Source organism: Oryzias latipes, chromosome 7 (assembly GCF_002234675.1).
Source record: "Oryzias latipes chromosome 7, ASM223467v1".
Taxonomy (NCBI): Eukaryota; Metazoa; Chordata; class Actinopteri; order Beloniformes; family Adrianichthyidae; genus Oryzias; species Oryzias latipes.
In genome coordinates, this window is record NC_019865.2 from 587,537 (window position 1) to 611,981 (window position 24,445).

General features: G+C 49.1%; 1 protein-coding gene across 3 annotated transcripts in view; it reads right to left on the reverse strand.

Annotated features, from left to right (window-relative positions):
* The window catches only part of nphp4 (nephrocystin 4), a 93,475-nt gene that overhangs the window by 9,547 nt on the left and 59,483 nt on the right, over positions 1–24,445 (reverse strand). For all 3 annotated transcript variants that reach the window (XR_002873495.1, XM_023956270.1, XM_023956271.1), the window contains exons 18-21: positions 20,542–20,676; positions 19,698–19,846; positions 14,749–14,972; positions 245–434 (exon numbers count right to left, since the gene is read on the reverse strand). Coding sequence is in view for 2 of the 3 variants with exons in the window: in XM_023956270.1 (XP_023812038.1) it covers positions 245–434; positions 14,749–14,972; positions 19,698–19,846; positions 20,542–20,676 (698 nt within the window). In the remaining variant the exon portion in view is untranslated. The remainder of the gene's footprint in view (positions 1–244; positions 435–14,748; positions 14,973–19,697; positions 19,847–20,541; positions 20,677–24,445) is intronic.

Below are 24,445 nucleotides of genomic sequence, written 5' to 3' on the forward strand. Positions count from 1 at the left end.
CATTTTGACTTCTTCCTAAAACACAGACATACAGAGCTGAACTTGAAGCGGTTAGCTGTGGTGAAACATCATGGAGGTTCAATAGCCGTCACAGGAAGTGCTTTTATTGTGCCACAGTCTCCTACATTTCCTGTTTCCTCTTTGCTAATAAACACATTTGGTGAATTTTTGCAGATTTTTCTCAGAGATGGAAAAATAAAACAGATCCAGGATTTAGAAGTCTGGAGAACTAGCCTCTGCTCACCTGAAGTACCGTGGCGCTCTGGCAGAAGAAACTCTGGTATTTCAGAGGGATGTGGACGCTCTCTTTGGGCCGGAGGTACACCATGGGACCTTCAGCCCCTCCCTCCATGTGGAACATGTTTTCCAGCAGAGGTGTAGGAGTTTGGGTTGTTTCTTTGTAGTAACGCCACTCCTCTGCGTTTGTGATGACACTACATGAAAAGATTCTTTAGATTTAAACAAGTTCTCGTTCCCATCAGATCTGTCCAGTTCAGGACCATCAGGAAAACCAAAATCAGGAACATAAATCTGGATGCTTTTGGTTTGAAACTGATGTCAGCTCAGTTTTTCTTTGAGGTTCTGATGCAGAACTGAAATCTCTTCTTCACACAGATGAAGTACTGTCTGTGTTTGCCCCAATTAACCATAAGTCAGAGCCTTCAAAGGTTTGGCATCATGTAAAATTAAAAGTTAAGTTATTCTAAACACAAGTGGGTCACAAACGTTTAAGACAAGTCGGTTGGAGAAGAATCTTTTTTTCCCTGGGATCCTCTGATCCGCCCACAGCACACGTGAAGGACAGATGAGTGAGAAAACACGAGTTAAACACCACTTCCTGTCCTCACACTCAACACAACCAGCAGAGTGATGACGGTCACTCCTGCTGCTTCGCTTCTAAAGTCATATTTCACATGAATCGACATCATAGGAAATGTTGCTTGTATGAAATTAGAAAATCAAAAAGATATTTCTTAAACAGATTGTTCACATTTTTCTCATTTTCATCCTGAAGAATTAAGAAAGACGTAATAGTGATCGGGTTGTTTGGAAAGTAGCATCTGTAAACTTGAAAACACCTTTTCCCCTGGGCTCCTTCAGACCTGCAAGGCTCCGTCAGACACAGCAGGTCAATTTGTTTTAGAGAAAGCGTGAGAGGAAAGAGGTAGAGAAGACCATGAAATGATGATTAAAAGGAACAAACAAGAGGAGGAGAAGGAAACTAGAGGCTGTGAAAACAGCAGAGGTGTTCAGATCTGTCAGTCTTCAGTCATGGAGTATAAAACAAAAGGCAACGGGTCGCAAACTTCTTCAACGCGGAGAGAAACCTTTAGGTGTGAAGACATCAAAGCTGCTGTTGGACCCCCGAGGACCCTGCTTCACAGCCTGAACATTCGGCTGAGGGTCACACTCGTCTGTAGAACAAAGAGCTGACCCCCGTCAGGTATTAGACAAAAAGTCAGCAACAGAGGAACCTCAGTGCAGGACGCACGACTGGAGTTGAGGCTGACCTCCAAAGCAATCCAAGCTCCTGGACTGCAGCACAGAACCAGGGAGCTGCAGGTCCACACCAGTAAAGAAACCAGACAAAGAGCATCGTACCATCACGTCAGAATGCGGGTCTGCTTGGAAAGAAAGGATTTTCAGTCCCGTCCCGGTTTGAATTTCACACCCAAAGGGCCCCCCAGAGGTCAGTCCTCTCCATACAGATTCCTTTAGTTTTTACAGAGCGACGACCTCGTCTGCAGGCAGCTCATTTTCAAATTCAGAGCATTACCATGTTTCCATGGATGTTTCTGAATCTCCCTGATCACGTGTTCCAAACATGTCAGAAATATTTGCACTGAAGTGAGCAGCTCAAAACCCAGAACTCAATCTAACCAAAACATGAGGATCCTCTTTGGATGCTTTAAACCAAAAGTCCACCTTTAGCTGTTGCTACTAAAGGTGGATCTACAAATCGTGACGGGCCCGTGGAAGGTCACAGAGGGGAGTGGTCGGTTCAAGAAGCATCTGAAGTGGAGCACAACTGCCCTTACGGGGGCTTATGGGCAGTTAGCACGTGAAAAATGGGCAAGCCTGAATGAGGTATGCAAGGAGCGCACACGTATGACGAGAACAGCACTAACTTGTACAGTCTGCAAGATTTGGGGGGGTGTTGAAAGAAATGAACGTCTGTCCTCTACGCCCTGTCGCCCGCGGCATGAACATGGAAAGGGAACTTTCCCTCTCTCCGGTTCACTGAGCGGTCTATGACCACGATGTTTGGTGCAGGTCACCTGTCTGCTCCGCACAGGTGTGACCATTTTCAACCTGCAGACGGCCCGTATCCACCTGTAAGGGCAGGTGAGTCTGAGGGTTAACATGCAAACCCGGCTGTAAGACACGGTGGGGCTTTTCGTTGATCTGCATTTGGTTCTTGTTCTTTTTTTAATACCACTTGTGATTTATTGTTGAAGCTGATTGTGTTTTTCTCCAATACTTGAGGGCTTTATACATTTTTCTGGGGGAAAATCTTATAGGAGACGTTAAGATATTCTGCCAAAATGATCTCGTCTGAGCTGCAGTACACCAAGGCTGGCACGTCGCCAGTACAGTAGTTATTGCCAGAGGCAATTTAACTCCATAAAACATAAAGCATCAATTATGCATTTTACTTTTCTTCTTAAATGTTGGGTTATACACCGTCTGGGGTCAATGTTAGCAATAAACCCAAAAGCAGACTGAGATTAAACACCAGAGCAAAGGGTTTAATCCACTGAAGCATGTGTGATCAGTAGGAACTCATTAGACTCTCATGACGTCCTCGTGTCAGCAAAGACCACAGTGGATTCAGAGGAGTCAGAGGATGACTCCATTATCTTCTGTAGTTCTTCTAAATGTGTCATTAGGTTGAGTTTGAAACAAAGAAAGGTTTTACTTGATGTACAGGTTCCAGAATCTCACCATCATCTGTATTTTCTGCAACTGTGAAGCGAGACATCTGCAAACACCAGGGCCTGTTTTTACAGAATCTACATCCGCCATCTACAACAGAAAGGTGAGAATACCACCCAAAGACCCAGTCCAATGAAAATCCTGTTTTTAACATGTTCTTGTAGCATCTTTCTAGTGATGGAGGACATTCTATAATGTTTCAGCTATTTCAACCATTCAACTATTCAAATTTTCAGCTCTTTCAGCTTTTTCCAGCTATGACTTTTGGTCCTTCAAATTCTTGAACTTTTCCAGATATTCCAGGATTATATGGATTATAAATCCTGTATATTGTGCCTGGTTGGTGGTGTGGAGGCCTGACACGTGAGATGTGGTTCCCAGTTTGATAACCGGCGCTGCCATTTTTCACAAAAATATATTTTTTGTTATTGTGCTGTTTTTACTTTATTTATGGTCAACTTTGATCATTTCTTTTTTTCTTTCCTTTATTTTTTTTGTGCCAATTATTACCCTTTAGGTTTCATTTTCCTTCAGCAATACAGCATTTAACCCTTCATCTTCTTCTGGAAATGCAGCTCCTATAATTAAAAGATCCCTGGGAAGGCTTTTCCAATAGAATGAATTATAGTTGGAGTAGGACTTTAAATCTCTGCTAAAATGAAAGTCATCACAGCGCCATCATCAGGACAGAAAGCAACAGCTGTATCACGCACGCCAGAAGTCCATGACCAAGATGGTTGACGGGGTTTTGTGGGAATTATAATTAAAAGTATTTTAATGTTTCATATGTGAGTCAAGCAAACATGAGACATGTGTGTGATAACTTGTGACTTCAAGTGAAGGATGTGGTTAAGAGAGCTTTAGACAAAGGTCAAAAGAAGAATGTGAATCTGAAGGCTTTGAATGAGCGCGAGCTTAAGGCCCGTACACACCGGGACGAATATTCGCCAGGCGTTATTCGCCAGCGTTTTTCGCCACGTTTTTTGTGTTCACACCCAGGCGATTTTCGCTGACGATGAGTGGAGTGAACATGCAATTTCATTCCCTGACATTAGATGGCGCTTAATGTAAAACAGAAATACTCCTGTACACAAGGTGGCGCTGCGCAACTTTACGTTTCTTAAAGTCGCTTTTCACTCAGAAGAAGAGAGCAAGTATTTACGCTCTTTTCAGAATCAAACAAAGAAAACATGAATATTTCAAGCACCAGTAGCTCCAACTGGTGCTTTGTTCGGGGATATTTAAGAATGTCCGTCATAATTTCTTCGCGGCAGTGTAGACGCTACTTGGCGTCTATCTTCTTCGCTGGTATGTGTGCTCAGCAAGGCAGTTTTGTGTTTGAGCGCCCCCAAGTTGTGTTTTACTGTAACTCCAGAAGCTCCAGACACGTGTGCAAAAGCGGCGTTCTCATTGGTCGAATAGATTTCGACGCGACGCGTCGGAAAAAAAAAACGAACCCGAGGCGTTTTTTTTTTTTTGACGCTTTGGCGCGTGGCGTTTTTTCGCCTCGGTGTGCACACTCTCATTGGTGCCCTTTGTTTAGTCACGAGGCGTTAAATGTCGGCGAAAATCGCCGGCGAAATTCGTCCCGGTGTGAACAGGCCTTTAGTCATGCATACATCATGTGTCTGAATGAGCAGGATGTTACATCATGTCTGGATCAATAAATAGAGCCTGCCGGAAGAAGGAAGGCAGAACTGAGCGGGCTGTCTACAAAGAAGGGGTAATGGCAGCGCTGAATTCTGAAGATTCTGAGTACGAAGTGAGATTTTTGAACCTTCAGCTACAGGGTCCTTCTGACTCCAAATTAAAGAACCCGGGGAAGTCGATTTGGACTTCAACAGTTTATAGACGTGAACACGTAAAATGTTTACAAGAGAGGCCGACTCAGTTTCTACATTCAAAGTTGTCTGTGGACAGGCTTATTATCAGACTAGTTAGTATTCAGAGATTATTTAACTTAATGTTAACATGTTTAGATTAAACTTAATAACAAAAACAATATTGAATTCTATGACTTTATGTTCTTTATGAGTCATGTGTATTACACAATTACCGGTATAAAGCCCATTGAGATGACTATTGTTGTAAATATTGGGCTAAATTTGAAACTGAATTGCGTTTGTGAAAACCAGGTGGAAATGAAAAGAACAGAACAGAAATGTTTGGATTCTGCTGTTACTGAACGTGAATCTTGGACGTGTCCTTCCACCTCTCAGGTTCCAGGTAAACTCCTCCTGTCTGCCGCTTAGCTAATAACTAACCAACCATTCCAAGACATGATCTTTTGAAAGGAAAACTTTCCTTTAAAAGGTTGACTTTATGTGGAGCAATAACATTTCTAGGAGTTGGTGCTGTAAGTGAAAGAGCCTGAATCCTTCCATGTTGGACGATCCTGCGGCAGCAGAACACGCCTGTCACGTGTGCTCAGCGTGAACCTGCTGTCATCTGCGAAGAGCGCAGGGCGCCAGTGGCGAATGTGCCAATCCTGATGTTCTCTAGCTAATGCCAAGCGTCTTGCATGGCGTTGGGCTGTAAGCACAACTGCCACACGTGGACGCGGGGCCCTCATACCCCAACTACAGAACCACCACCAGAACCACTCCTCTATTGGAGGGGTCTGCTGTGCGCCCATTATTTCCACCGCTTGTCTATTCCACTTGCACAGAAACGTGAAATGGTTTTTCCGTCAGTGTTGTTTCCTGATTGGACAGTTTGAATGCACAGAGGTGTGACGTGATGTTTAGCTGATCTAAAGTCAAACCCATCCAGCAGCTAAAATAAGGAATTCACCAGAAATGGTTTCTGAAAGTATTAATCTTTTGAAAAGTTGCTTATTAAAAATGTAAACAATTTAGAAAAAGAATAAAAACCAAAGAAAAAAGTCTATAGTACAAAACGACAAAAATAGGAGCATTTTTTGGAATGTTTCTTAGTTTCACTGCTAGATTGACTGCATTCATGTAGTCTATCAAAAACACATTCAGCTTTTTATTCCATTATTTAGCACCGTAGTGTCATGAAAAATGAAGGTGCCCTTGTTTTTCTCCTGAAACTCAAAGATCCACACGACAGACGCCCCTTCACCTCATGGCAGGATAAATAAAGCAGGAGACTTGCAAAGACGGCGGGAGGACAGATATGTTGGAAAAGGCCCGGCGGCGGAGCCGTAATGATGCATCCACGGTGCAGAACGCTCTTTGTTGATCGTGTGATATCTGTTAATCCAAAGCTCAGGCCTGAGCAGAATCCAAAACAAAAGACTCCGAGAGGCGGATTAGCGGCAACGCGAACTGAAAGGAGGCAGGGACGCCAACAAAGGCGGATCCAGGAAACATCAGACATAATGGTTGCTGCGTGAGGATTATCGGGATGTTGGGCGTTTTATTTGCATCTGTGTCAAGGACGAGCGTTTGTGCTGCTGCTGATGAGGACGAACAAAGAGCCGTCCTTCCTGTTCCTGTGGAATCCAAAGATCTGCTGCGTTCAGTAAGAAAAGCTGCACAAGCTCTCACACATTAAACAGTCTGCTATAAATATCTGTGTTAGCCTCAGCATCACAGCTTATTAACACCAGTTTAACCTTTAAAATAGAGAAAAACACAAACAGAGCCTCACTGTGAGGGGGTGCCGGTTCAAATCCAAGCTGGGCTCTTTATGATCTGATCTGTGGTGGACCTGTTCAGAAGCTGTAATAGACCTGTGAGAGACGTAGTGATGGACCTGTGATGGACATGTGATGGACGTAGTGATGGACATGTGATGGACATGTGATGGACATGTGATGGACGTAGTGATGGACCTGTGATGGACATGTGATGGACGTAGTGATCGACATGTGATGGACATGTGATGGACGTAGTGATGGACCTGTGATGGACCTGTGATGGACGTAGTGATGGACCTGTGATGGACATGTGATGGACGTAGTGATGGACGTAGTGATGGACGTAGTGATGGACGTAGTGATGGACCTGTGAGAGACTTGTGATGGACGTAGTGATGGACCTGTGACGGACATGCGATGGACGTAGTGATGGACGTAGTGATGGACCTGTGATGGACATGTGATGGACGTAGTGATGGACCTGTGATGGACATGTGATGGACGTAGTGATCGACATGTGATGGACATGTGATGGACGTAGTGATGGACCTGTGATGGACCTGTGATGGACGTAGTGATGGACGTAGTGATGGACCTGTGATGGACATGTGATGGACGTAGTGATGGACCTGTGATGGACCTGTGATGGACCTGTGAGAGACGTAGTGATGGACCTGTGATGGACATGTGATGGACGTAGTGATGGACCTGTGACGGACATGCGATGGACGTAGTGATGGACGTAGTGATGGACCTGTGATGGACCTGTGAGAGACGTAGTGATGGACCTGTGATGGACATGTGATGGACGTAGTGATGGACCTGTGACGGACATGCGATGGACGTAGTGATGGACGTAGTGATGGACATGTGATGGACATGTGATGGACGTAGTGATGGACATGTGATGGACGTAGTGATGGACCTGTGATGGACCTGTGATGGACGTAGTGATGGACGTAGTGATGGACGTAGTGATGGACCTGTGATGGACCTGTGATGGACGTAGTGATGGACGTAGTGATGGACGTAGTGATGGACCTGTGAGAGACTTGTGATGGACGTAGTGATGGACCTGTGACGGACATGCGATGGACGTAGTGATGGACGTAGTGATGGACGTAGTGATGGACCTGTGATGGACCTGTGATGGACCTGTGATGGACGTAGTGATGGACCTGTGATGGACCTGTGATGGACGTAGTGATGGACCTGTGAGAGACTTGTGATGGACGTAGTGATGGACCTGTGATGGACATGTGATGGACGTAGTGATGGACCTGTGATGGACCTGTGATGGACCTGTGATGGACGTAGTGATGGACCTGTGATGGACCTGTGAGAGACGTAGTGATGGACCTGTGATGGACATGTGATGGACGTAGTGATGGACATGTGATGGACATGTGATGGACATGTGATGGACGTAGTGATGGACCTGTGATGGACATGTGATGGACGTAGTGATGGACATGTGATGGACATGTGATGGACGTAGTGATGGACATGTGATGGACGTAGTGATGGACCTGTGATGGACCTGTGATGGACGTAGTGATGGACGTAGTGATGGACGTAGTGATGGACCTGTGATGGACCTGTGATGGACGTAGTGATGGACGTAGTGATGGACCTGTGAGAGACTTGTGATGGACGTAGTGATGGACCTGTGACGGACATGCGATGGACGTAGTGATGGACGTAGTGATGGACGTAGTGATGGACCTGTGATGGACATGTGATGGACGTAGTGATGGACCTGTGATGGACCTGTGATGGACCTGTGATGGACGTAGTGATGGACCTGTGATGGACCTGTGATGGACGTAGTGATGGACCTGTGAGAGACTTGTGATGGACGTATTGATGGACCTGTGATGGACCTGTGATGGACGTAGTGATGGACGTAGTGATGGACCTGTGATGGACTTGTGATGGACCTGTGATGGACGTAGTGATGGACGTAGTGATGGACGTAGTGATGGACCTGTGATGGACCTGTGATGGACCTGTGATGGACCTGTGATGGACGTAGTGATGGACGTAGTGATGGACGTAGTGATGGACCTGTGATGGACATGTGATGGACGTAGTGATGGACGTAGTGATGGACGTAGTGATGGACCTGTGATGGACATGTGATGGACGTAGTGATGGACCTGTGATGGACCTGTGATGGACCTGTGATGGACGTAGTGATGGACCTGTGATGGACCTGTGAGAGACGTAGTGATGGACCTGTGATGGACATGTGATGGACGTAGTGATGGACCTGTGATGGACATGTGATGGACGTAGTGATGGACGTAGTGATGGACCTGTAATAGACCTGTGAGAGACGTAGTGATGGACCTGTGATGGACATGTGATGGACGTAGTGATGGACATGTGATGGACATGTGATGGACATGTGATGGACGTAGTGATGGACCTGTGATGGACATGTGATGGACGTAGTGATCGACATGTGATGGACATGTGATGGACGTAGTGATGGACCTGTGATGGACCTGTGATGGACGTAGTGATGGACGTAGTGATGGACCTGTGATGGACATGTGATGGACGTAGTGATGGACGTAGTGATGGACGTAGTGATGGACATAGTGATGGACCTGTGATGGACGTAATGATGGACGTAGTGATGGACGTAGTGATGGACCTGTGAGAGACTTGTGATGGACGTAGTGATGGACCTGTGACGGACATGCGATGGACGTAGTGATGGACGTAGTGATGGACGTAGTGATGGACGTAGTGATGGACCTGTGATGGACATGTGATGGACGTAGTGATGGACCTGTGATGGACCTGTGATGGACCTGTGATGGACGTAGTGATGGACCTGTGATGGACCTGTGAGAGACGTAGTGATGGACCTGTGATGGACATGTGATGGACGTAGTGATGGACCTGTGATGGACATGTGATGGACGTAGTGATGGACCTGTGATGGACCTGTGATGGACCTGTGATGGACGTAGTGATGGACCTGTGATGGACCTGTGAGAGACGTAGTGATGGACCTGTGATGGACATGTGATGGACGTAGTGATGGACATGTGATGGACATGTGATGGACATGTGATGGACGTAGTGATGGACCTGTGATGGACCTGTGATGGACCTGTGATGGACCTGTGATGGACGTAGTGATGGACCTGTGATGGACCTGTGAGAGACGTAGTGATGGACCTGTGATGGACATGTGATGGACATGTGATGGACGTAGTGATGGACCTGTGATGGACATGTGATGGACGTAGTGATGGACATGTGATGGACATGTGATGGACGTAGTGATGGACATGTGATGGACGTAGTGATGGACCTGTGATGGACCTGTGATGGACGTAGTGATGGACGTAGTGATGGACGTAGTGATGGACATGTGATGGACATGTGATGGACGTAGTGATGGACCTGTGATGGACATGTGATGGACGTAGTGATGGACATGTGATGGACATGTGATGGACGTAGTGATGGACATGTGATGGACGTAGTGATGGACCTGTGATGGACCTGTGATGGACGTAGTGATGGACGTAGTGATGGACGTAGTGATGGACCTGTGATGGACCTGTGATGGACGTAGTGATGGACGTAGTGATGGACGTAGTGATGGACCTGTGAGAGACTTGTGATGGACGTAGTGATGGACCTGTGACGGACATGCGATGGACGTAGTGATGGACGTAGTGATGGACGTAGTGATGGACCTGTGATGGACATGTGATGGACGTAGTGATGGACCTGTGATGGACCTGTGATGGACCTGTGATGGACGTAGTGATGGACCTGTGATGGACCTGTGATGGACGTAGTGATGGACCTGTGAGAGACTTGTGATGGACGTATTGATGGACCTGTGATGGACCTGTGATGGACGTAGTGATGGACGTAGTGATGGACCTGTGATGGACTTGTGATGGACCTGTGATGGACGTAGTGATGGACGTAGTGATGGACCTGTGATGGACCTGTGATGGACCTGTGATGGACCTGTGATGGACGTAGTGATGGACGTAGTGATGGACCTGTGATGGACCTGTGATGGACGTAGTGATGGACGTAGTGATGGACGTAGTGATGGACCTGTGATGGACATGTGATGGACGTAGTGATGGACGTAGTGATGGACGTAGTGATGGACGTGTGATGGACATGTGATGGACGTAGTGATGGACCTGTGATGGACCTGTGATGGACCTGTGATGGACCTGTGAGAGACGTAGTGATGGACCTGTGATGGACATGTGATGGACGTAGTGATGGACCTGTGATGGACATGTGATGGACGTAGTGATGGACGTAGTGATGGACCTGTAATAGACCTGTGAGAGACGTAGTGATGGACCTGTGATGGACATGTGATGGACGTAGTGATGGACATGTGATGGACATGTGATGGACATGTGATGGACGTAGTGATGGACCTGTGATGGACATGTGATGGACGTAGTGATCGACATGTGATGGACATGTGATGGACGTAGTGATGGACCTGTGATGGACCTGTGATGGACGTAGTGATGGACGTAGTGATGGACCTGTGATGGACATGTGATGGACGTAGTGATGGACGTAGTGATGGACGTAGTGATGGACATAGTGATGGACCTGTGATGGACGTAATGATGGACGTAGTGATGGACGTAGTGATGGACCTGTGAGAGACTTGTGATGGACGTAGTGATGGACCTGTGACGGACATGCGATGGACGTAGTGATGGACGTAGTGATGGACGTAGTGATGGACGTAGTGATGGACCTGTGATGGACATGTGATGGACGTAGTGATGGACCTGTGATGGACCTGTGATGGACCTGTGATGGACGTAGTGATGGACCTGTGATGGACCTGTGAGAGACGTAGTGATGGACCTGTGATGGACATGTGATGGACGTAGTGATGGACCTGTGATGGACATGTGATGGACGTAGTGATGGACCTGTGATGGACCTGTGATGGACCTGTGATGGACGTAGTGATGGACCTGTGATGGACCTGTGAGAGACGTAGTGATGGACCTGTGATGGACATGTGATGGACGTAGTGATGGACATGTGATGGACATGTGATGGACATGTGATGGACGTAGTGATGGACCTGTGATGGACATGTGATGGACGTAGTGATGGACATGTGATGGACATGTGATGGACGTAGTGATGGACATGTGATGGACATGTGATGGACGTAGTGATGGACCTGTGATGGACCTGTGATGGACGTAGTGATGGACGTAGTGATGGACGTAGTGATGGACCTGTGATGGACCTGTGATGGACGTAGTGATGGACGTAGTGATGGACGTAGTGATGGACCTGTGACGGACATGCGATGGACGTAGTGATGGACGTAGTGATGGACGTAGTGATGGACGTAGTGATGGACCTGTGATGGACATGTGATGGACGTAGTGATGGACCTGTGATGGACCTGTGATGGACGTAGTGATGGACCTGTGATGGACCTGTGATGGACGTAGTGATGGACCTGTGAGAGACTTGTGATGGACGTATTGATGGACCTGTGATGGACCTGTGATGGACGTAGTGATGGACGTAGTGATGGACCTGTGATGGACTTGTGATGGACCTGTGATGGACGTAGTGATGGACGTAGTGATGGACGTAGTGATGGACCTGTGATGGACCTGTGATGGACCTGTGATGGACGTAGTGATGGACGTAGTGATGGACCTGTGATGGACCTGTGATGGACGTAGTGATGGACGTAGTGATGGACCTGTGATGGACATGTGATGGACGTAGTGATGGACGTAGTGATGGACGTAGTGATGGACCTGTGAGAGACTTGTGATGGACGTAGTGATGGACCTGTGACGGACATGCGATGGACGTAGTGATGGACGTAGTGATGGACGTAGTGATGGACGTAGTGATGGACCTGTGATGGACATGTGATGGACGTAGTGATGGACCTGTGATGGACCTGTGATGGACCTGTGATGGACGTAGTGATGGACCTGTGATGGACGTAGTGATGGACCTGTGAGAGACTTGTGATGGACGTATTGATGGACCTGTGATGGACATGTGATGGACGTAGTGATGGACCTGTGATGGACCTGTGATGGACGTAGTGATGGACGTAGTGATGGACCTGTGATGGACCTGTGATGGACCTGTGATGGACCTGTGATGGACGTAGTGATGGACATGTGATGGACATGTGATGGACCTGTGATGGACATGTGATGGACGTAGTGATGGACGTAGTGATGGACGTAGTGATGGACATAGTGATGGACCTGTGATGGACCTGTGATGGACCTGTGAGAGACTTGTGATGGACGTAGTGATGGACCTGTGAGAGACTTGTGATGGACGTAGTGATGGACCTGTGACGGACATGCGATGGACGTAGTGATGGACGTAGTGATGGACGTAGTGATGGACGTAGTGATGGACCTGTGATGGACCTGTGATGGACCTGTGATGGACGTAGTGATGGACCTGTGATGGACCTGTGATGGACGTAGTGATGGACCTGTGAGAGACTTGTGATGGACGTATTGATGGACCTGTGATGGACATGTGATGGACGTAGTGATGGACCTGTGATGGACGTAGTGATGGACGTAGTGATGGACGTAGTGATGGACCTGTGATGGACCTGTGATGGACCTGTGATGGACGTAGTGATGGACGTAGTGATGGACGTAGTGATGGACCTGTGATGGACATGTGATGGACGTAGTGATGGACGTAGTGATGGACGTAGTGATGGACATAGTGATGGACCTGTGATGGACCTGTGATGGACGTAGTGATGGACGTAGTGATGGACGTAGTGATGGACCTGTGATGGACATGTGATGGACGTAGTGATGGACGTAGTGATGGACCTGTGAGAGACTTGTGATGGACGTAGTGATGGACGTAGTGATGGAAGTAGTGATGGACCTGTGATGGACGTAGTGATGGACCTGTGATGGACGTAGTGATGGACGTAGTGATGGACCTGTGATGGACCTGTGATGGACCTGTGATGGACCTGTGATGGACGTAGTGATGGACCTGTGATGGACGTAGTGATGGACCTGTGATAGACTTGTGATGGACGTAGTGATGGACCTGTGACGGACATGCGATGGACGTAGTGATGGACGTAGTGATGGACCTGTGATGGACCTGTGATGGACGTAGTGATGGACCTGTGATGGACCTGTGATGGACGTAGTGATGGACGTAGTGATGGACGTAGTGATGGACGTAGTGATGGACCTGTGAGAGACTTGTGATGGACGTAGTGATGGACCTGTGACGGACATGCGATGGACGTAGTGATGGACGTAGTGATGGACGTAGTGATGGACCTGTGATGGACGTATTGATGGACCTGTGATGGACGTAGTGATGGACCTGTGATGGACGTAGTGATGGACCTGTGATGGACCTGTGATGGACGTAGTGATGGACCTGTGATGGACGTAGTGATGGACCTGTGATGGACGTAGTGATGGACCTGTGAGAGACTTGTGATGGACGTAGTGATGGACCTGTGACGGACATGCGATGGACGTAGTGATGGACGTAGTGATGGACGTAGTGATGGACCTGTGATGGACCTGTGATGGACGTAGTGATGGACCTGTGACGGACATGTGATGGACGTAGTGATGGACGTAGTGATGGACGTAGTGATGGACGTAGTGATGGACCTGTGACGGACATGTGATGGACGTAGTGATGGACATGTGATGGACGTAGTGATGGACGTAGTGATGGACGTAGTGATGGACGTAGTGATGGACGTAGTGATGGACATGTGGTGGACCTGTTTATTTCCTGCATATACAGTAGGATTTTGGTCTGTCAGCTGTGAGGAAAGTCGCATAGTGTTGTCTAGTCAACGGCTCCTTCAACCCTACATATGTGGATAAAGGTTACACTCGTTGGTGACATCCATCTGTTCTGGTGTCGGTACCAACACTGTCAGACGTAAGGTCCAATCAGAAATAACCCCCAGATTTAGAGCCATCATGTAAAACAAATCAGTGTCGTTTTCATCCAGAATTCTTCTAGTTGAACCTTTTTTCACTTATATTTTTCACTTTTCAACCTTCTTCTGGACTAAAATACTGAAACACATAAGTGAGCATCACCAGGACATTGGTGACAGATCTTTGATGTTGAACAGCCCATCCCCAACATGCGAGTCAGAACTGTACCTGAGCTCTGGGTCATCACTGTGAATGCTGACGCTCTGAGGGACGTCGAAGGGGTTCTTCAGGACAAACTCCATGAACTCTGCAGAGCCCAGGCTGGCATACAGGAGGTGCAGGGTGGTGATGTTCTCCCTCAGCATGGCAGTGATCATCTCCGCCTTGCGGCGCTCTGCGCTCAGTTGGACTGAAGGAAGTTCTCCAGTGGGCTGACCTTCCTGGGACAGATCCTACAAACAATAATCATTTCAGGGGCTTTCAGGAAACATGTACTTCACTCCCACTGAACAGAAAGTTTCACCTGTGGCCAGGTGTACCTGGGAAATGACCCCTCATCTGCTTTATTCTAACATGGGTCACTGGGACCCATTCTAGTTGTCAGGTGAAGGCACCTGGAAAGGTCAGCTGTTGTACAGGACATTTCAGTGACCCCCCCAAGCAGACCCTTCCCAAGGAGCCGGGACAAACAGACCCTTCCCAAGGAGCCGGGACAAACAGACCCTTCCCAAAGAGCCGGGACAAACAGACCCTTCCCAAAGAGCCGGGACAAACAGACCCTTCCCAAGGAGCCGGGACAAACAGACCCTTCCCAAGGAGCCGGGACAAACAGACCCTTCCCAAGGAGCCGGGACAAACAGACCCTTCCCAAGGAGCCGGGACAAACAGACCCTTCCCAAGGAGCCGGGACAAACAGACCCTTCCCAAGGAGCCGGGACAAACAGACCCTTCCCAAAGAGCCGGGACAAACAGACCCTTCCCAAGGAGCCGGGACAAACAGACCCTTCCCAAGGAGCCGGGACAAACAGACCCTTCCCAAAGAGCCGGGACAAACAGACCCTTCCCAAGGAGCCGGGACAAACAGACCCTTCCCAAAGAGCCGGGACAAACAGACCCTTCCCAAGGAGCCGGGACAAACAGACCCTTCCCAAGGAGCCGGGACAAACAGACCCTTCCCAAGGAGCCGGGACAAACAGACCCTTCCCCAATTCATCAGAATTGTCTCTTACTATAATGTGTATATATATATATATATATATATATATATATATATATATATATATATATATATATATATATAACATAGGTAGTGAAGTGTAATGAAGAAAATGTTTTGCAGTCTCAGTAACTCAGACATTTGTCAGCACTGTGACAGTAATCTACCCGACAATTACATGCATGCACTATGGTTCTGCACGCCTGTCCAGGCTCTCTGGCAGCAGGTATGTGCCGATCTATCAGTCTGGCTTAAGGTTTCAATCACAGCTTCACCGTCACTTTGTGTGCTTGGTGACATGAGTGCCATCGATGTAGAAGGAGGATTAGGCTCTATCATTTTCATAACTCTTTGCATTGCTAAAAAAACTATTTTAATAAATTGGAAAAGCAAAAAAAATATAAATATAAGTCAACACAGAAATCTGCTGCTTGATCATATCAGCTTGGAAAAAATGTCAGCCCAAAGTTCAAGTAACTTTGAAAAAATTCGGTCTCTCTGGTCTCCCATAGCTAACTCCGTGACTTAGGGGGTGGGGGGGGCATGGTCGTCGCTGCTCCTTGCCCTTCTGCCGTGGGCCGGGGTGGGGGTCGGGGCCTCCGGTGCCTGGCCGGGGGTGGTGGGGGCTCCGTTGGTCGGGGGGTCGGGTCCGGCGCCTGGGTGGGGCGGCCTGGGGCGCTGCGTGGTCTTCTGGGCTTGGGTGTGGGGGTGCGTGGTGGGGGGGTGGGGTGGTGGTCTGGCTTGGCTTGGGGGGGTGGTCCCTTTGCCTGTGCTGGGGGGGGTTGGCGGGGGGCGCTGCTCGGGGGGGGGGGCCCAGCGGCGCTGGATGGGCTTCCCGTCTACACCTGGGGCTGGGATCGGCCCTTCCCTGGCTCTGGGGCGGGACGGGACAACCCTCTTGGGGCCCCCAGTCGCTCTGGGTGTCATCCGCTTCGGCTGCGGGGTCTGGGGGTGGGGTGGGGTGGGGGTCTTGTCGGCCCTGTCCTGTGGGGGGGCATTCTGGGGGAGGGGGGGGGGCACTATTGGTACGGGGCAGGGGGGGTTGACGGGTCGGGGTCTCCGCTGAGGCCATCGGCGGTTTCCCCGGCCGGTTGGCTGCCTCGGTCCCGTCGAGGCCTGACCAGAGCTCTTCTAGGGCCGGCGTTTGGGGGTGGGGGCCTGGGCTTGCTCCGGGGGGGGCCGGCGCTTTCTGGCTCCCCTCTCTCTGTGTGGGGGTGGTGGTGCTGGGCCTGGGGTGTCTGCGCCTCCGGGGGTGGGGGGCTGGGTGGGCCTGGCCCCCTTGCTGGGGGGGGGGCGGGGGACGGCTGTTTGACCACCGGGGGACAGTCTATCATCTGTCCCCAACTTACCCCCTTCCTCATATAACCTCATAATAGGGTGAGGGGGTGGGGGGCTTAGCCTGCGATGAGCCTTGGGGGGGGGGGTTTACTAGGCAGTGACCCCCCTCCTGTGGTTGCCGTATGGAGTGGGCCCCCCCTCTTTCGGTTTTATTTGCACCTTAGACATGTAGGGCCCTTGGTAGGGGGGGTGCTTGGACATCACTGCCAGCAAGCAGCGGATGTCCTCCTAGCACCCTACCCGCCAATTTTAACCGCACCTTAGACATTTAGGGCCCCTTGGTGGGGAGGGTGAGGGGACGTCACTGTGAGTAATCAGGAGACGTCCCCTTAGTGCCCTACCCGCCAATTTTAACCGCACCCCCCTTAGTACACACACCCCTCCCCCCTCAATATATACATCCAAACATAAACACACACACATGCACACACACACTCTCTCAAACACACATACACGCACACACATTTTGCAAGGAAGGTGGGACCTAGGACCATCTGTCCCCTGCCTCTTCCCTGGTGGGGGGTACGGGCCCCTTTGCAACGGCGGCTGTGTCCCCGGGGTGCCGGCTTCCTGGGCCCGGCGGTGCTCTCTCCGCGCGGTGGGGGGGTTCACATTACATCTGAGCCGGGGGTGTTCGTGTCCCTGGGGGGTGGGTTCTGGTCCTTGCTCCTGAGTGCTGGGCCCCGCCAAATTTCCAACTGTGGCCGAGCCTGGTCGGGCCATATTTACAACACCCCTTGTGGGCCCTCTTTTTTCCCCGGGGTTCCCCCCTTCTGGGCGGGGGCGGCGGGCCCCTGCCTCGCTCCTCCCTGGACCAACCGTGGGCCGGGCGGATGGCTGCCTGGGGTGCGGAGTGGGTCTCCCTTGGGGGGTCCTGGCTCGTACCTGGGGTTGGGGCGGGGGGATGCCCGGAACTCCTGGGTGGTGGTGGGGTGCTCGTCTGGGGCTGTGGGCGTCCTTCTCCGGTGGGGCCCTGCGTTGGGTTCTCCCGGCGCGGCGGGGGGGCTGCTCTCCTGGTTGGGCTGGGGCGGCGCCCTCTTTCCCTCCGTGCCTCCCTGCTCTCTGGCTCTGGGGGCCTTGCGGCGGCCCTGCTGGCCCTGGCCTGGGTGGCGGGCTTGGTCGCCCGGGCGGCGGTTGTTCCCTGCCGGTTCCCGTGTGGCGTTGGGGGGATTCCGGCTGCCGCTGCTGGTGCGGTGGGGGTCTTGGGGTGGGGATGGCTGGGCACTCTCCCTCCTTCTTTTCACGTTCCACCATCCATTTTAGAAGAACATAAACACTCACCTGAGCACAGGTGTTAGCTCAACAGACTGAATGACTGAAATATTTCACACTAGTTGGTTTTAAGGCATAAGTATGCGTGTGAACTTTATCTGTTTTGTGTACATGTCGACAGGTGGACATTTTTGCAACTAACAGGTGTGTTTATAACATTTGAGTGTGTGTGTGGACAGGCTCCGCCCTTTTTTTTTGTTTTTTTTTACATTTGAACCTTACCATAATGATTAACAACCAGTAAACTTGTTGCTCTATGCTGCTTCATGGTCTTATCCCCCTTCCCCTCCTATTATCACCCCCTACCCCCCCTCTCTCTAACGTCCCTCTCTCTTCTTCCCCTCTTTCCTTTTCCGTCCGGTCCAACACCAAAGATTTTCAGACATGTTTGAAATTAATAAAGTTTGGCCTCAATTACAAAAGGGGTTTATTCAGACATACCTTTGGTTTGTCTGAAGATTAATAACCCCTCTTGTTAAAGTAAAATATGTCCAACCCAAGAGGCCCTCAGCTCTCATCTGTCTGCCTAGCTGTTGGACAGGACAAGTTAAAAAGAAAAAAAAAAAAAAAAGAAAAGAAAAAAAAGACAATGTTTTGCTTTATTTATTATTGAAGGATTTTTTAAATTCTTATTTGTCTGTTTGTTTTCAAAAAAATAAAGCATTTGATCATTAGTCCTAAAATATATTCTCTTGTACTTTTTCAATTGGTGTTCTGTTTCTGCTTAACTGTTTTCTTCATAATTACCAAAAGTTACGACTTTTGTTTATTTACATTAAATGATCATTAATTGCTTTCCAACCTTTTTATAATATCTAGTTCATTTTTGATGGTGCTAATACGATGATTATTATTATTATCATCCCAAAGAAACCCAAAATAATGATGTGACGGTTGAAGAAAAAGCGTCTCATCCATCGTTTGTTATGCGTCGTCACTTCTACAGGCTGGTCTGTTGGAATAATCTGGAAGGAATGTGGTTACCAAAGCTGCCATAGAAAAACTCAACTGGAATGAAACCACACAGGTGGGCTGCGGGTCTCAGAAGAGCAGGTGAGCAGAATTTCCTGCATGGTCTGTGCAGGTACAGCGTGCCTTCATAGATGAAGATGTGGAACGTGATCAAACCCATCTGAACAGGGTGAGCTACAGGTGTGAAGCAGCAAACACACTAGAGGAAATGTCAGGTGTGAAATGGCCCAGACAGAACCAGGCTACTGTCAAAGCCGCGTTCACAGGTGGGGGTGCTGCACCTGCTTCAGATGTCCGGGAACCGCTGGTCTGAAACCGGTCGGAGGCCTCACAAGAATGACACTCGTGTCAGCAGCACATGACCAAAGTTTTCTCTCACCTGCATTTTTGCCGCTTCTTCCCGCCGCCGCACCGCCGCCATGCAGTGCAGCTTCCTGCAGGTCTCGCTGTCCTCCGGCGCCGCAGAGGCAGCTGTTCGTCCAGACGCCGCATGGCCGTCCAGCCTGTCCACTTCCATGGTGTTCCTCCCTGAGACAGAAACAGACGCATATGCAGCTCTAGTCATTTAGCAGACGCCGTCAGAAAAAACAATGTCAACACTGTTACGGAGCAGGACGGAGCCGCATGTCTAGTTACAACAGCCAAGTCCAGCAAATGGAACCGAGACACACCAGCAAGTCCCAGGACTCCTTTTCTGTAGAGCTAGTAGCAAAAAGCTGCTTTTCTGTTCATTTTTAGCTGGAGAATCCATGAATTTACTGTTGAAAGTTTCACTTTGAGTTAATTAAAACCACTGTGTTAACCGTTTGATTGAATCCCACTTCAAATGAGAAAAACAATGGTTTTGTTACTAATTATTATTATTATTATAAATTATTATAAATTAAATCTTGAACTAAATTGTAATCAATTGATTATTTTGGCAGCATAAAGGTTTTTTATCTTGACTGAAAGATTTTAATAACTTTCTCAGAATTTTGAATCAAAAACAAACTTTTTCATAAGTTGATGAAGCAACGCTAACTCAAGAGCTTAACGGATCAGAACAGTCAGTTTTTGACTCTGGTCAGTCAGGTTCAGGTAGCTTTAACCTGAGCCGATCAAAGCTGGCACTCAAGTGTGAAGGAAACTCCTAAATGTGACACGAAGGCGAGCTGCATGGCGCCAATGAAGACGTTTAACAAAACTCAAACAGACAGGAGAGAGAGGATGAAAGTGCTGACCGCTAGGCTGGAGGAACTGTCTGGGGAACAGCCTTCCTCCTCTGAAGCCGCAGTTGGCTCTGCACGGTGTGATGATGTGAGCAGCAGACGGCCTGTGGTCCACCGCCGTCTGCCTGCTGCCGTCTGTCCCACTTCCTGAAAGAGACGCACGTCAGTGTGGAACATGCATAACAACGAGAACAGCTCACGTCGCTTTGACTCTTAGCCTGAATGGTGTCCCGACCTTACAGCCGGTCCTGTTACATGTTTCTGCACATATAACCTGATGGACTCAAAGAGGGAGGAGTAAGGAAGCAAATCGCTGCTCAGAATCCTGGACGTAGCTCTGCTGAGAAGCTATTGGTAAAAAATACTCATGCAGCCCGGGCAAATAGTCACTAAGTTAAGTGGTTTTGTTGGACTGCAGCATCTTAAATCCTGCAGTTATGTGCTATATTGTTTCAGGCGTCTCTTTGCACAGACTACACCTTGGGTCTTGTCTGGTGTGGTAGATCTACACCTTGGGTCTTGTCTGGTGTGGTAGATCTACACCTTGGGTCTTGTCTGGTGTGGTAGATCTGAGCCTCTATGGCTCTGGTGCTCAGGGCTTGTTCCTGGGCTGCCAGGATGAGTGCTTCAGTGCTGTCCTGTAGGCCAGCCCTTTCTAGCCATTGGTAGGACTTCTTGATATCAGCCACTTCAGTTATGGTCCGGTGGTACATCCCATGCAGGGGTTTGTCCTCCCATGAGGATCTGTCCTCCAGCACTGTATCCTCTGCTCTCCATTGCCTGAGACATTCACTGAGCACACTGTCAGTTGGGGCCTTGAGCTTGATGTACTCATGCATCTTGGATGTTTCATCCTGGATAGTGGCTTCTACGCTCACTAGTCCTCGGCCTCCTTCCTTGCGGCTAGCATACAGTCTCAGGGTGCTGGATTTGGGATGGAACCCTCCATGCATGGTGAGGAGCTTTCGTGTTTTAACATCCGTGGTCTGTATCTCTTCCTTTGGCCATCTTATTATTCCTGCAGGGTATCTGATTACTAGCAGTGCGTAGCTGTTTATTGCCCGGGTCTTATTTTTGCCATTGAGCTGGCTTCTCAGGACTTGCCTTACTCCTTGGAGGTATTTAGCTGTTGCAGCTTTCCTTGTTTCCTGCTCCAGGTTGCCATTTGCCTGTGGAATTCCAAGGTACTTGTAACTGTCCTCAATGTCTGCTATTGTTCCTTCTGGGAGTGAGACCCCTCCTGTGTGGACTACCTTGCCTCTCTTTGTCACCATCCGGTTGCATTTCTCGAGCCCGAATGACATCCCAATGTCAGTACTGTACATCCTGGTGGTGTGGATCAGGGAGTCAATGTCACGCTAGCTTTTAGCATATAGCTTGATGTCATCCATGTAGAGGAGGTGACTGATGTTGGGCCCATTTCTGAGTCGGTATCCATAGCCAGTCTTGCTGAATATTTGGCAGAGGGGGTTCACTGAAAACAGCCCTGATGAGGCACCAAAGGGAAACTTTCTGAGAGACAAAGATGAGAGTCGTCAGTTGGCTTTGGAAAGTTTGAGAAAAGAGCTAAAAAGTCGAGTCCCTCATCAACAAATTGATAATGGCTGTAGCTCAATGAGTAATGGGCTTCTGGTGGTGCCAAACAAACCGACACAAAGTGGCTCTGCAGATTAATGGGAGACGCCTCTTCCATCCCGATGCATCCCTCCGTCATCCATCTCCCTTTCTGGCCACACCCCTTGACTGAACACATTTGATAAAGTTTCATTTCCCAGGCGCCTTTGTGAACATTTCACGTTTGCTTTTGAGTACGAGTCCGTCAGCAACAGATCTCTTCCGGCAGCTTAACTCAGAGCTCCTTGATAAACTGAATGATGAAAAAAAGCAAAGAAGGATGAACCTAAATAATGAGAAACCATCAGACGTTCCACACATATGAGCTGGTTAGAGCTGGCGGCTTTGGTGATGTTTGGTGATGTCTGCTGAGCCTCATGAGAGAAAAGCAGCTTCTCTGGGTTTGTGTTGCAGACAGAAAAACATCTGCAGCTCTGCATCCTGAGTGTAGAGAAGAGTAATGGTGAGCAAAGTTCCAGGAGGCTGAGCTCCATCAATTTTATGGACTGTCTCTGGCTGTTGCATGACAATAACCCGGCTCGGCGGCCCCCCACCTGCCCGCCCTCTTGGCTCTGCCGGCACCTCTGGAGGTTAAGGCCACAACAAAGCTCTGATTTACAGATCTCCAGAGCAAATGAGAGCGAGCGCTGAGGGGTTTCCAACGCCGTCTGCAACATTCGATTCCTTCTGCCTCGTCGTTCCAGGCCACTGACCTTCTGCAATGAGCAGAGTCTGCCCCAGCCCAAGGCTACAAGCAAGGCTAATGTAGTGAGGCATCCATGTGCCTGCAGCAAGGACTTCACACAGTCACCCATGATGTATGCACACCCCTACAGCCAAACCACAGACGGCTACGTTTTGTCTGAACGTCCAAGTCTCAGTTCTCCTTCAGCTTATCAAGCTGCAGAGGAGGAGCAGCAGCAGGTCGAGAGGAGGTTGCAGACATTCGCCGTGCTGTGAGTGCTTTTAGTGAGCCTTAGAGAAGAAGCATGAAGCAGAAAAAAGCTGCTGTCACGTTTATGCAGAAGCTCTCTGACTGCAGAACCTGCTGAGGAAAGTTTTAGAAAAGCTCAGTTTTATTCATTATTCACTTTTTATCTATTTAATAAACAGACGAATCGGCTGAAGCACAAAGTTTGAAGTCAGGTTCTGGAACACAAGCATCTCTGCAAACACAGTTCCTTCAGAACGGGAACAATCCGTTGACCTCAATCGCTGTACTTGGTTTTTCACGGTGATGAACCCTCGGAGGACGTTGGACACGGTTCTTTGGTTCAGCTCCTGGAGCTCCAGGGCCTCTTCCGCCTCACTGCCATATGCTGTTTCCATGACAACCTGAAAGGACACTGGAGCCGAAGGAGTCATAGGTAGGAGAAGCTCTGAATCCCACAACAGTCTCTGTCAGAGATGGTCTCAGCCTTGTGGCACCCCTCACCTTTCCCCCATCTCACACTGCAGAGCAGATGAAGACGTCCAGAATAAACACCCATCCACTACAAGCCAACATGTGACTGAACTCTGCAGGCTCCTCCACAAAGATCTGCAGGATAAGACCAGGTATTCCCATCCATTCATCTTCTCCACCCACTGAGTCCTGTTCAGGGTCATAGGTCACAGGAGCCAGTTCCCTCCACTGTCGGGGGAAGCCCGGGTTTCACCAGAGGTGTTTTTTACGGGGAACTGAGACGTCAACGGTTGCAGCTGAGAGGAGGCGTTGAGGGTGGGGCACTAAATCGATTGAAAAACAGATCTGCATCGTTTGTCCAGGTCTGGTCTCCGGTGACCTGGTGACCCTCACATCGATGTCCATGGAGTTGTGCGTCAGTCCCTTCCACACCTCAGACATGTTGATCTGACCGTAAAATCCTCAAACGACCTCCTTCCAAGTCCAAGTGTTGAGTCCCAGCTCTCACTTAACTCTGTGAAGCTCCTCCTTCTTGTGCGAGCAAAAAAAACCTAATCTACGTCTTCTGGAAGGACCTGTGGCGTCCCAGGCCGGTCAGGGTGAAAAAGGGGCCTTCTCTCAGGTACTGCAGACCTGCTGCAGGTGTGTGCGAGACGCTCCAGCCACATGTCCAACTGTGGAGGAGATGCTCTCCTTCAGGTTCTGAACTGTGTGCCCCCCCCAGTGAAAGAGGCTTTTTTGGCGTGTTTTCCTGCAGCTCTCAGCTCATGCAGAGAAACGGCCTCACGTGTGTGTGCATGCCCTCACCGTTTCAAAGGAAACTCCTGAAAAAGCTGCATATGGATCCAAACATGACTGCTCTGCATTCTTACCTCAGGCAGAACTTTCCAGAACATT